This window comes from Mangifera indica, chromosome 11 (assembly GCF_011075055.1).
Source record: "Mangifera indica cultivar Alphonso chromosome 11, CATAS_Mindica_2.1, whole genome shotgun sequence".
NCBI lineage: Eukaryota > Viridiplantae > Streptophyta > Magnoliopsida > Sapindales > Anacardiaceae > Mangifera > Mangifera indica.
The window spans coordinates 8585619-8596062 of NC_058147.1; the positions used below are offsets into that span (position 1 = coordinate 8585619).

A 10444-nucleotide genomic window follows, 5' to 3' on the forward strand; every position below is an offset into this window, starting at 1 on the left:
GTGTTAATGTTTAATTTGTTGATACATTGATCAAGTGCTCTTTACTTCCTAAACTCTTTATGTGGTAAAGTTTTGTGCAACGTTTATGCCAGTTTTACTTGGAAGAACTTGGAAGAAAGGAGATGATGGACACAATAATTGCCTTCATATTGAACAATTGCTTCAACAACCATTGAAATCTTATAGATGACATATTTGATTCACTCGATTGCATATAGCCAATTTTCAACTATATAACAAGGAAACTAAACGCTTTTAACTTCTTTTTAAAGTAAGTAATTGAAATGATAAATTCCAAGAGAAATGAAAACCTTGCAATGATTGGAAGCCTTGCATTTATTAAACATTTCATAAATAGTCATGATGTTACAATAACAAGTTTTTCCATCATGATAAAATCTCATCATAATATTTATTACTTTGATCATTTAAGTCATCAAACAATAAATGAATGATTTCCTAAAAATTAAAATGTGAATGAGAAAGAACAAATACACATTCTAAGAATACAAATGGCTTAAGAACAAGATGGCATGTTGGCAGGAGGTGGTCGAATTTTCTGATCCTCCGATTGCCCATTCCTTACAATGAGAACTGTATCCATGCCCCAGGTTGCGTGCCTTTCCAAATGACAATGCATAAACCACACTCCTGGAAAAAGTTAAACGTCATTCAAGTTAGAATAAATTTAACTTAAAATCCTTCCGCAAAAACTGTTTATTTTAGAAGAAATATATGATCTAATAGGTGTGACAATCATTTTATTTGTATTATTATTTTTTATATTACCTAACCAACGAGATATGCACAGTTAATAGAGGTGCCACCAAATTCACGGAGACTTACCAGGATTATTGGCAAAAAATCGAACCGCTGTCCATCCGTTCTTTGGAACGTTCACAGTGTTGAGTTCCGGTGGGTCAATCAAATTATAAGATAAAGGATCTGTCTCATTGTTGAAATTCCCAAAACCTGTTCCCACTACAAAGAAGCTGTAACCATGTAAATGCAAAGGATGGGTTTCCGGGACCTGGATATTAGTTCCTTGGAACACAATTTCTACTGCTTCACCATAATTTATAAACCTCGCTTTTGTCCCGCTGGTGGTGAATTGTGATACATCCGAAACATCACCAGTAAAGTTAAAGAAATTGGAAGGTTGACTTGGGAAATCTCCAACGAAAACGTTGCTCAACCCACTGCATTTCGAATTTCATAATAATGACTAATAGGCCAGACAATATCAAATCAGAAAACAACGAAAAAAATTCACCATACCTGTAGTATGCTTCAAGTATACTAACTTGAGGAGTCGCAAAACTAACATTGTTTAAGCTTGCAGCTTCCTTATTATCGATAAATGCATCACCAGTTGGAGAAAGGCACGAGTTGCCGGGGCACAAAATACGATTTACAGCAATTGTAATATACAATTGTGTTGCGATATTTTTGGGGACATTGGCCGGATATGCGTCAGTTGCTAGGCTCCTTACGCGGTTAGTAAAGTTTGTTGCAGCATTTGTATCATTGTAAAAAGGAAGGTTTGGGAAGAAAGGAGTAGGAGGAGGAGTTTGTTTGCCGTCATAGTACTCAACGATCGCTGTGGTGGTGGTGTTGTCAAAAGCGGCAGTACTATCAAAGTATGGGCTAGCAGCCATGTAATAATGGCTAAGATTTTGGTTTGCTGTGAACAAAACGTCCATTGTTTGTCCAGGAGTTATCAAAATGTAGTCGGTTGTTATAGGTTTTACGTATGCTCCATCCTGCCCAACAACAGTGAGGCTGTGGCTCGCAATTCCGAAAAAGGTTTCTTCATTCATCCCAGCGTTGACAATGCGAAGAAGATAGGTCTTGCCAAATTTAACTTTTAGGCGATACGTTGAATCTGCAATATAAAATGAGGATACTCGTGAGTAGATTTTATAAATGAGATCTTAAAATACAAATTAACATGGAATATTTTCATCGTATATTCACCTTTGGAACAATTGTACAAGTCCCCTGGTTGGCCGTTGATGGTATAAGCATCTGAAACATTTGGAAGTACGCCCTTCAGGACATTAGCAAGCATTTTCGGCACGTCTAGCTTGTACCAGGATCCTGTCATTACAATCAAATCAAAAATTTTAATTAGTAGCCGAGAATGATAACCACATCTAAAGCAGTTATGTTATGTGTCCTGGTTAATATAAATACATTCATATTATTACCAAGTATGATGGTTTCTTGCTTATGAGGCCTAGGAAATGGATAACTTTTTCCAGGAGCTGGTAAAATAATAATAGCCCCGTGAACGGAAACTCGAGTCCAGTCACTGTGCGCATGCCACCAGAGTGTTCCTTCTTCATTGGAAAAAACGATCTCATAAGTGAAGTTGGCTCCTGGTTTAATTGGACATTGTGTTACGTTTTCAGGACCATCTGACCATGGATTCCTTGGTTGATTAACTCCATGCCTGCAGAATTTAAAACAAAATTCTTCAGATTATTTCCAAAGTTTTGATTCTCCATCCGATGATTTAAAACGAGATTTTCAGAGGAGTCATCACCAGTGAATTGTGATACCATAGTCTCCTTGATTTATGACATTAACAAAAATGGTATCGCCCTTGCGAACCTTTATGGTTGGTCCTGGGAATTTGCCATTTACAGTCAACATGCTTTTCGTGCTACACAGCCTTGTAAAATTCGTTTCTTTAAGCTGCAATGAAGGCAAGTACAAAATCAGGTCTAAAGGCATCGTAAAATGTAAATGAAAAAAATGTCGAGGCACTTACAACAAACGTATAAGTTTTCTTTAGAGCCATGCATTGGAGCAGCCCATCCAGAAAGAAGAACCCTAAAATGAAAAGTATGATTTGTTTTTTCATTCTTCTCTTGCTTCTGTGCTCCCAGGTTGCCAATCAACTCTGTTTTAGGATATTTTCTACTGCAATATTAATCTATTTATACTATGAGAGAAATGGCACAAGAAGAAACATTCTTGGTCAACTAAGAAAAGAGTTGCTAAATTGAATTATTAAAATATTTCGTAACTACTATCATTATTGGACAAGAGATAGATCTATCAAACTAAACGTAAATGATAAACAGTAAAAAGAAATATAAAAATAATAACATATGTCGGTTTAAAATATTGTAACATTCACTGATGTCTTTTAATTGAAATATAATTTAAATTACGTATAAAATATATATTTTTATGTATAGATATACAAATATTGAAATGTTCAAATCTGATGACTTTACTATACTTTTTACCGAGTAAATGGGAATTATAATAAAGATAACAACAGGAATAAAAATCGACTCCCAATTATGAGATATTACCATCTGTCTGACTTATAATTCTTAATTTTTTTATTGCAATAATAAATTTAAATAAATTAACAAATTACACGTTCTTCCTACTTCATTAATTATAGGATTTCCTGTCGATTAATGGAAATTTGCAACCATTATTGATAGTTTCGAATTATTTATAATCGTCGTGAACTATTCATCAAACACAATCGTTGTGTTTGACTTGGATTTATATATTTTGCAAGGGAGATTCTTTAATTAAAAAATTTTTTTGTTGTTTTTGACACCCGGAGCGCACACGGTTTGAGTTGAATGAAATTAATTGTTTAATCGTTTTAGACAAATTCCTGAGATTTATTCTTTCTCCCATTGGTTGTTAAATGAAATAACTGGTTTGTTCAATGGCAACAAATGCGCGCAAGGAATGGTTCCGTGAAAGAGAAAACTTGCAGAAGTTAAAAACGTTGCTACAGTGTGAATTGCTTACCAATTCTTTAAACTTGCATCAATGACTATTTTCAATTTTATCTTTTATGTGTCAACGACCGAACAATAATAATATCCTTCCGTCTTTATCCAAGCAACGACCAAACAACGCTTATATTTGTCAGCAATAATAATAGAAATATTTAACAGTAATTTTTTAAGGCGGTTAATCAAAGGCTACTAAAAATTATAGAGAAATAAAAAATTAATATATTGTTGTATTTATTATAATTGATGTTATAGTATTGTTTGGTGACTTTTTTGTTATGACATATATATTAAAAGTCACTACAAGGTTTATAATAATTGACATTTTAAATATATTTTGTTACATTTTTTACGGCTATTTATATTACGTGTTGCTAAAAATTTTGGTAAGTAAAAAATATTTAAAATGTAAGTATAAGGCCAAAAGACTTTCTTTAACCTAAGATTTAATCCATTTTCAAACTTCTATTCACTAAGTTTCAAAAACCTAAATACTTATATATTATCCAAATTTTGTTAAAATTCTTTGTTAGTAGTAAGGATTAAACTTTTATTTTATTAACAGCATTAAAATAAATAAAATTTTATCTCATTTCTTCTCACTTTAATTTTAAAAACTCGTAATTTTTTCTCATCCTAAGTTTTGAAAGTTTACATTCCTCCCCTAAGGTTTCATTTTTTCCTCTTCTTCTCTGAGAACATTCTCTGACTAACCATACCTTCTTCTTTGTCCTACTCTGCCTCTCAGATGACAATTCTCTGACAAATCAAAGATGGCAACCATGAATTGAAGATGGTCGATCTATGTGGATCTACCAATGCACAAATCAACTGGACGATTCTGCCTTTATTTGGCTTATCTGTGCATCGGTCAATCTATTTGTAGGCCAGATCTGTATGTCACATAGATTGGCCATCTTCAATTCATGGTCATTGTCTTCAATTTGTTAGAGTTTAGTTGTCTGGAAGGCAAAGCGCAACAAAGAAGAAGGTATGGTCAACCATAGAATGGTCATTGAAGAAGAAAGGGAAGAAAATGAAACCTTATGAGGGAAAATGTAACTTTCTAAAACTTAGACTGGGGAAAAATTAAGAGCTTTTAAAACTAAGATGGGGAACTAAGATAAATTTTATTTATTTTAATACTACTCTTTAAATAACAATTTGACTGTTACCACTAATAAAGAATTTTAATAAAAATTAAATGATAAATGAGTATTTGAGTTTTCAATACTTAAAGGTAGGAGTTTGGAAACGAATTAAACCTTGGGTAGGAATAAGTCTTTTAGCCTTATAATAATTGTCACTATAAGAAATTTTAAGATGTGCATAATTTCGGTTTTATTAGACTAAACCATCCTCGTCATTGAGTCGTCTTCATATCGTGTCAGTTCAGGTTTTGAGTTATAGACCGTCAATCCTAACTCGATTTGAAATAAAATCGCACCAAATTCTTTTAACTCTAACCTAATCTAAACTATGTTCAGGTTAACCTAAAACAACTTGCTATGACATAATCATCTAATGTTTTCACTCTTGTTAGTGTTTTTAGTGTTTTAATTTTTTCATGAAAGTACTCCAATCTATAATTTAACAATATGCAAAACATAACATTTTTTAAAATATGTTAATAATCTTACTAATCAATTTTCAATCTCAATACCCAAAAGTAAAATAAATTTTTAAATAAAAAAAAAATCGAACTATTAGAATTAACTATATGAAGATACATATATATAATATATAAAGATTTTAACTTCTGTTGATACTTGTCCTTAAAAGTTTCTTAATCCACACTAATCATATTTTACTACAACAAACATTTTTTTAAACATTCGAGTTAGTTCAAGTTAGCTCAGACTACTTTCCTATCAACCCTAACCTAACTCGTTTTAGTTTTGAGTCGTTTTGTGTTGAATCAAATTAAATTTTGTGTAAAAAATTTCAACCCTAACAAAAATTGGATACGAACTGGGTTGAACCTAAATATCCTTTAACTTGAGTTTGACTTAAATGAAAAACAGTTTTACCTAAGTTCATTGAGCCAAAATTAAAGGTAATTTTAGTTCAATTTGAATAAAAATTGTTTGGCTTGGATTGGCTTCAATTCCTAGCTTGAATTAATGGTTTAAATTTGTGACTTAATTTGGTTCAAATTTTTTATTTTAATTGATTATTCAAATTCGTGGTTCGAGTTTGTGTGTCATTAACAAAACGATGTTGTTTTACCTAAATAATATACAAAGTCATCAATTCAAACTGAACATAGCCATGAATTGGAACTATAAATTTAAGTTAATTCAAACCATGAATTCGAACACAATCAAGACATGAATTCAAACTATTTTTTGAGCTATGAATTTGAGTCAAACCGAGCCAGACAACTCTTAACTTAATTTTGACTCTGTTTAAAAAATGAGCTAAATCTTTCTGCTTGAATTCGTTTCAAATTTAAAATTAAACGAATTTGAGCCCAATTAAACCAAGTTGTGCTGACTTTTGAGATTGAGTTAGCTTGGTTTGAATCCAATCATAATCCTAACTAGAGTAAACAATTTTTGACATGACTCGTTAACCCAACACAATACAGTATAGAAAAATCAGGTTAAGGTTAAGTATTTTCGATACGAAATTTATTTTAGATCAACCTAATATAACTCGAAATTAAATCAAATCGTATTAAGGTTTATGTGAAAGTAACCCGACATGAGATGAATTGCCTCAAATGTTTTGGAGAAATGTTATTATAATAGCATTTGTTAAAGATAAATTATGAACAATGCTATGTGTACATGCTTTTGGTATACGATTTAGGTACACAAATGATATATCATCATGTGATTGGGTGTTATTTTATCTTTTATTCAAAATCATCCAATCGCATGATGACACATCATTTGTATACCCAAATTGTATACCAAAAGTGTATATACATAGTTTTATTGATAAAATACATAAATATTCAAAGATAATATCAATAACAGTTAAAATCTTTATAGATTGTATATGGTTATATCTTTATATAATTATAATTACTTATATTAATTTTTATTTATATTTGAATACGACATCTTTACAAAACCAGGTATGCTAAAGACTTACTTGAAAAAGCCAACATGAATGAAGTCAAACCTTACTCAACACGTTTTCCTATTAGAACAAAAAAATTTCTTGAGGATATTGATACATTTGAATAGCCTACTATGTGTAGAAGTTTGATTAGAGTCCTATAATATTAATCGGTCAATCGGTATGCTACAAGTGCAAACAAACCAATCATTTTGCCAGAGTGTATAGCAATAGTACTAGCCTCTATATGTCAAACTGTTAAAGGAGGATAAGCTTGAGTGTATGCAACTACTCAAACTTAGGTTGAGGTTAGTCTTGCAACAGTGACAGGCCAATTAATCTTTCATTCATATCCTTTGTATGCATTAATTGACTATAGTGTTGCATATTATTTTATTGCTAATGGCATAGTAAAGAGAATAGGACTAGTGTCTATACTAGTCTCGCAAATTAGTAAAAAGATGCCCAATTGAGATAGAATCCATGGCAATCACACGTTAATTAAAGAGACGATTTCTCTGAGAGGTTGAGAGTTATTGTAGATTTGCTAATAATGGACATGCTAGATTTTGATATGATACTCAACATAGACTCTTTGAGCTGATATAAGGCTAAAATAGACTACAAGAGGAAAAAAAAGTCTAATTTGGTTCAGACAATGGTGAAGAGTTCATTTTTGGGAAGAATCAAATTCCTAGCATAATGATCAATAGTGTTAAGACCAAAAAGATATTGAGCAAGTGGTGCATTGTAGTCTTGGCACATATAGTAAATAAAACAAATGAGGTAGTTCTAAGGGTAAGAGATAGTCCAGTGGTGCAAAAGTTTCCAAATGTATTCCCTAACAGTCTTCCAAGGTTGGCACTAGAAAAAGAGTTAAAGTTTAGCATAGAGTTAGCTCCAATATCCGAGACACCATATATAATGGTTAGAACCAAACTATAAGAATTAAAGAAACAGTTACAAGAACTACTAGACAAAGGTTTCATTAGACAAAGTCACTCGTTATAGTGTGCACCAATCTTTTTTGTCAAAAAGAAGCATGGATTAATGAAGATATGTATCGAAAGCTGAACAAAGTAACAATGAAAACTAAGTACCCACTCTTAAGGATAAAAGATTTATTTGATCAGCTCAAGGGTGCCTCAGTATTCTCTAAGATTGATCTAAGATCAAGATATCACTAGGTCCAAGTTACTAAGTAAGATATACCTAAGATTGCATTCAAAACAAGGTACAAGCATTATGAATTTATGGCGATGCCCTTTTAATTGACCAATGCCCTAGTAATGTTTATGGACCTTGTAAATAGGGTATTATAGAATTGCTTAGACAAGTTCATAGTAGTGATCATAGATGACATCTTAGCATACTTCAAAACTAGAGAGGAGCATGCATAACATCTAGGGTTTGTGTTGCAAAGGTTAAGAGAAAGGCAATTATATGCCATGTTTACTATGTACGAGTTTTGGCTAGACAGAATAACTTTCTTTAGACATGTGGTTTTAGTAGATGATATCTCAGTAGACCTTAGCAAAATTGAGGTTGTGTTAGAGTGACAAAAACCTAAGATAACTAAGGAGGTAAAAAGTTTCCTTAGGTTGCCAAGAAACTAAATACAATTCATTAAGGGCTTTATCAAGTTGGCTCAACTGCTCACTAAGTTGGGTAGGTAATGTAAAGGAAACTATACACCTTGGTGAAAATCTCCTTTTGATCAGAGTTTGAGAGACAAGATCCTTACCAAGGTGTATAGTTCCCTTCACACTGCCTATCCTGGGAGTGTGAAAATATATTAGGATTTGAAAAGATTTTTTTGGTTGTCAAATGAAGGAAGATATAACAAATGTTGTCGCTAAGTGCCTAGTTTGTCAATAGGTTAAAATTGAACATCATAAACCATCAGGACTTTTATAGCCTCTCATTATTTCAGAATGAAAATCAGAACATATCTTGATGGACTTTATAGTTGGTTTGTCAAGGGTTAGAAGAGAATATAATACTTTATTATAGTTAAGGATACCATGAGTATAGACTAGCTGGGCCAGATATATGTTAAAGAGATAGTCATGTTCTATGGTGTACCTAAGACGATAATATTAGATTGAGACACCAGATTTGTCTGATCTTTTTAGTAGGGTATGCATAGGTCCTTAGGTATGAGGTTAGCTTTTAGTACAACCTATCATCCCCATACATATAGACAGATTAAAAAGGTTAATCAAGTGATTGAAGAAATGTTAAAAGCTTGTCACCTAAATAGTGAAGCGAGTTAGATAGATGTGTTCTCATAATGGAGCTTACATATAACAATAATTATCAAATAACTATTAAAATGGTTCTTTCTGAGGCTTTGTATCAGATAACCATTGCATCATGATGAAATAGGGACATTGGAACTAACGATGACCCAAAGGATGATTAATGATGTCAAATCATTAAATGAAAGGATGAAACAAGCTCAAGACTGTTAGAAAAGTTACGTAAACCAAAAGATATAAGATCTTGAGTTTGAAGTAAGCGATAAGGTATTGTTAAAGTAGCCTTCAACAAGCATATCATAAGATTCAACAGGAAATGCAAGTTAATGTTAATATTTGTAGGACCATTCAAGAAATTATAGCATATAAGTAAGGTAGTCTGCCAACTTGTGTTACTGACGAACATAGATCTCATTCATAACATGTATCATGTGTCATTATTATGCAAGTATATCAATGACTCGACCCATGTGCTTAGTTTAAAACCCTTCTTTAGGCACTTACCTCTATTTGAAATATGTACTCTGAGAGACGCGACCTGTCAAACTTTCATAATATGTTATCACAATTATTAAATGTAATATATTGAAAACAGACCCATAATCCCAAAAATGTATTGAAAAATTTAATATAATTATTAAAATACTATTTGAATAACATACATGAAACCATCTAAATGCAAATATGAGCCTATACAAATGAGTTCAAAACAAACATTTATTAAATCCAAATGCATCAATATATGTAAAAGGATTCTTATGAATACAATTAACATTTCATAAATAAAGACATCCAAGCCCTAGCCTTAGACGTCATATCGAGCCATACCCTTAGTCTCCTCATTGCCAACTTGTTGTTTCAGAACCTTACCTGCAAAATCACATAACAAACACGTGAGTGAATTTATACTCAGTAAGTAGCAAAATTAATATATGAAGTAATGTTATTTCTTTCATATGGAAATCCACGGATGTTTTCCCTGTATCCTAGATACTCATTTGGATTATCTCAATATCTAGCACCCTTACTCACATACCGAGGTGTCATCTTGAATGACTAACCTTTACTATGTACATCGACATCCCAAACATCAAGCGAAAGGCTATGACATCTAGAATGTCATTCTTATAAGCAATTCATGCACATGCCAATTGGAATTAGGTTGTTGAGATAATATTACTCATATGGTACGACCTCAAGCCTCTTTTGTCTTTGTACATGTATCCTAAATGTTACAACATCCATCATTGGTACCGAATCATATAGATTTACTAGCTTATTGCTTTCATTATCACTCTACTTATAGTTTGGTAGCTTGTACCATTATTACACATCGTA

General features: G+C 32.1%; 1 protein-coding gene across 1 annotated transcript; it reads right to left on the reverse strand.

Moving 5' to 3' along the window:
- Positions 1–397: 397 nt before the first annotated feature.
- LOC123229178 (laccase-14-like) lies at positions 398–2895 on the reverse strand. The gene is made up of 7 exons (XM_044654815.1): positions 2777–2895; positions 2549–2700; positions 2211–2455; positions 1978–2100; positions 1279–1885; positions 847–1199; positions 398–651 (listed from the first exon to the last, which is right to left on the reverse strand). The coding sequence occupies exons 1-7, from the start codon at positions 2867–2869 to the stop codon at positions 518–520; spliced, it is 1707 nt and encodes a 568-aa protein (XP_044510750.1). The 5' UTR covers positions 2870–2895; the 3' UTR covers positions 398–517.
- Between the last annotated feature and the right edge of the window lie 7549 nt (positions 2896–10444).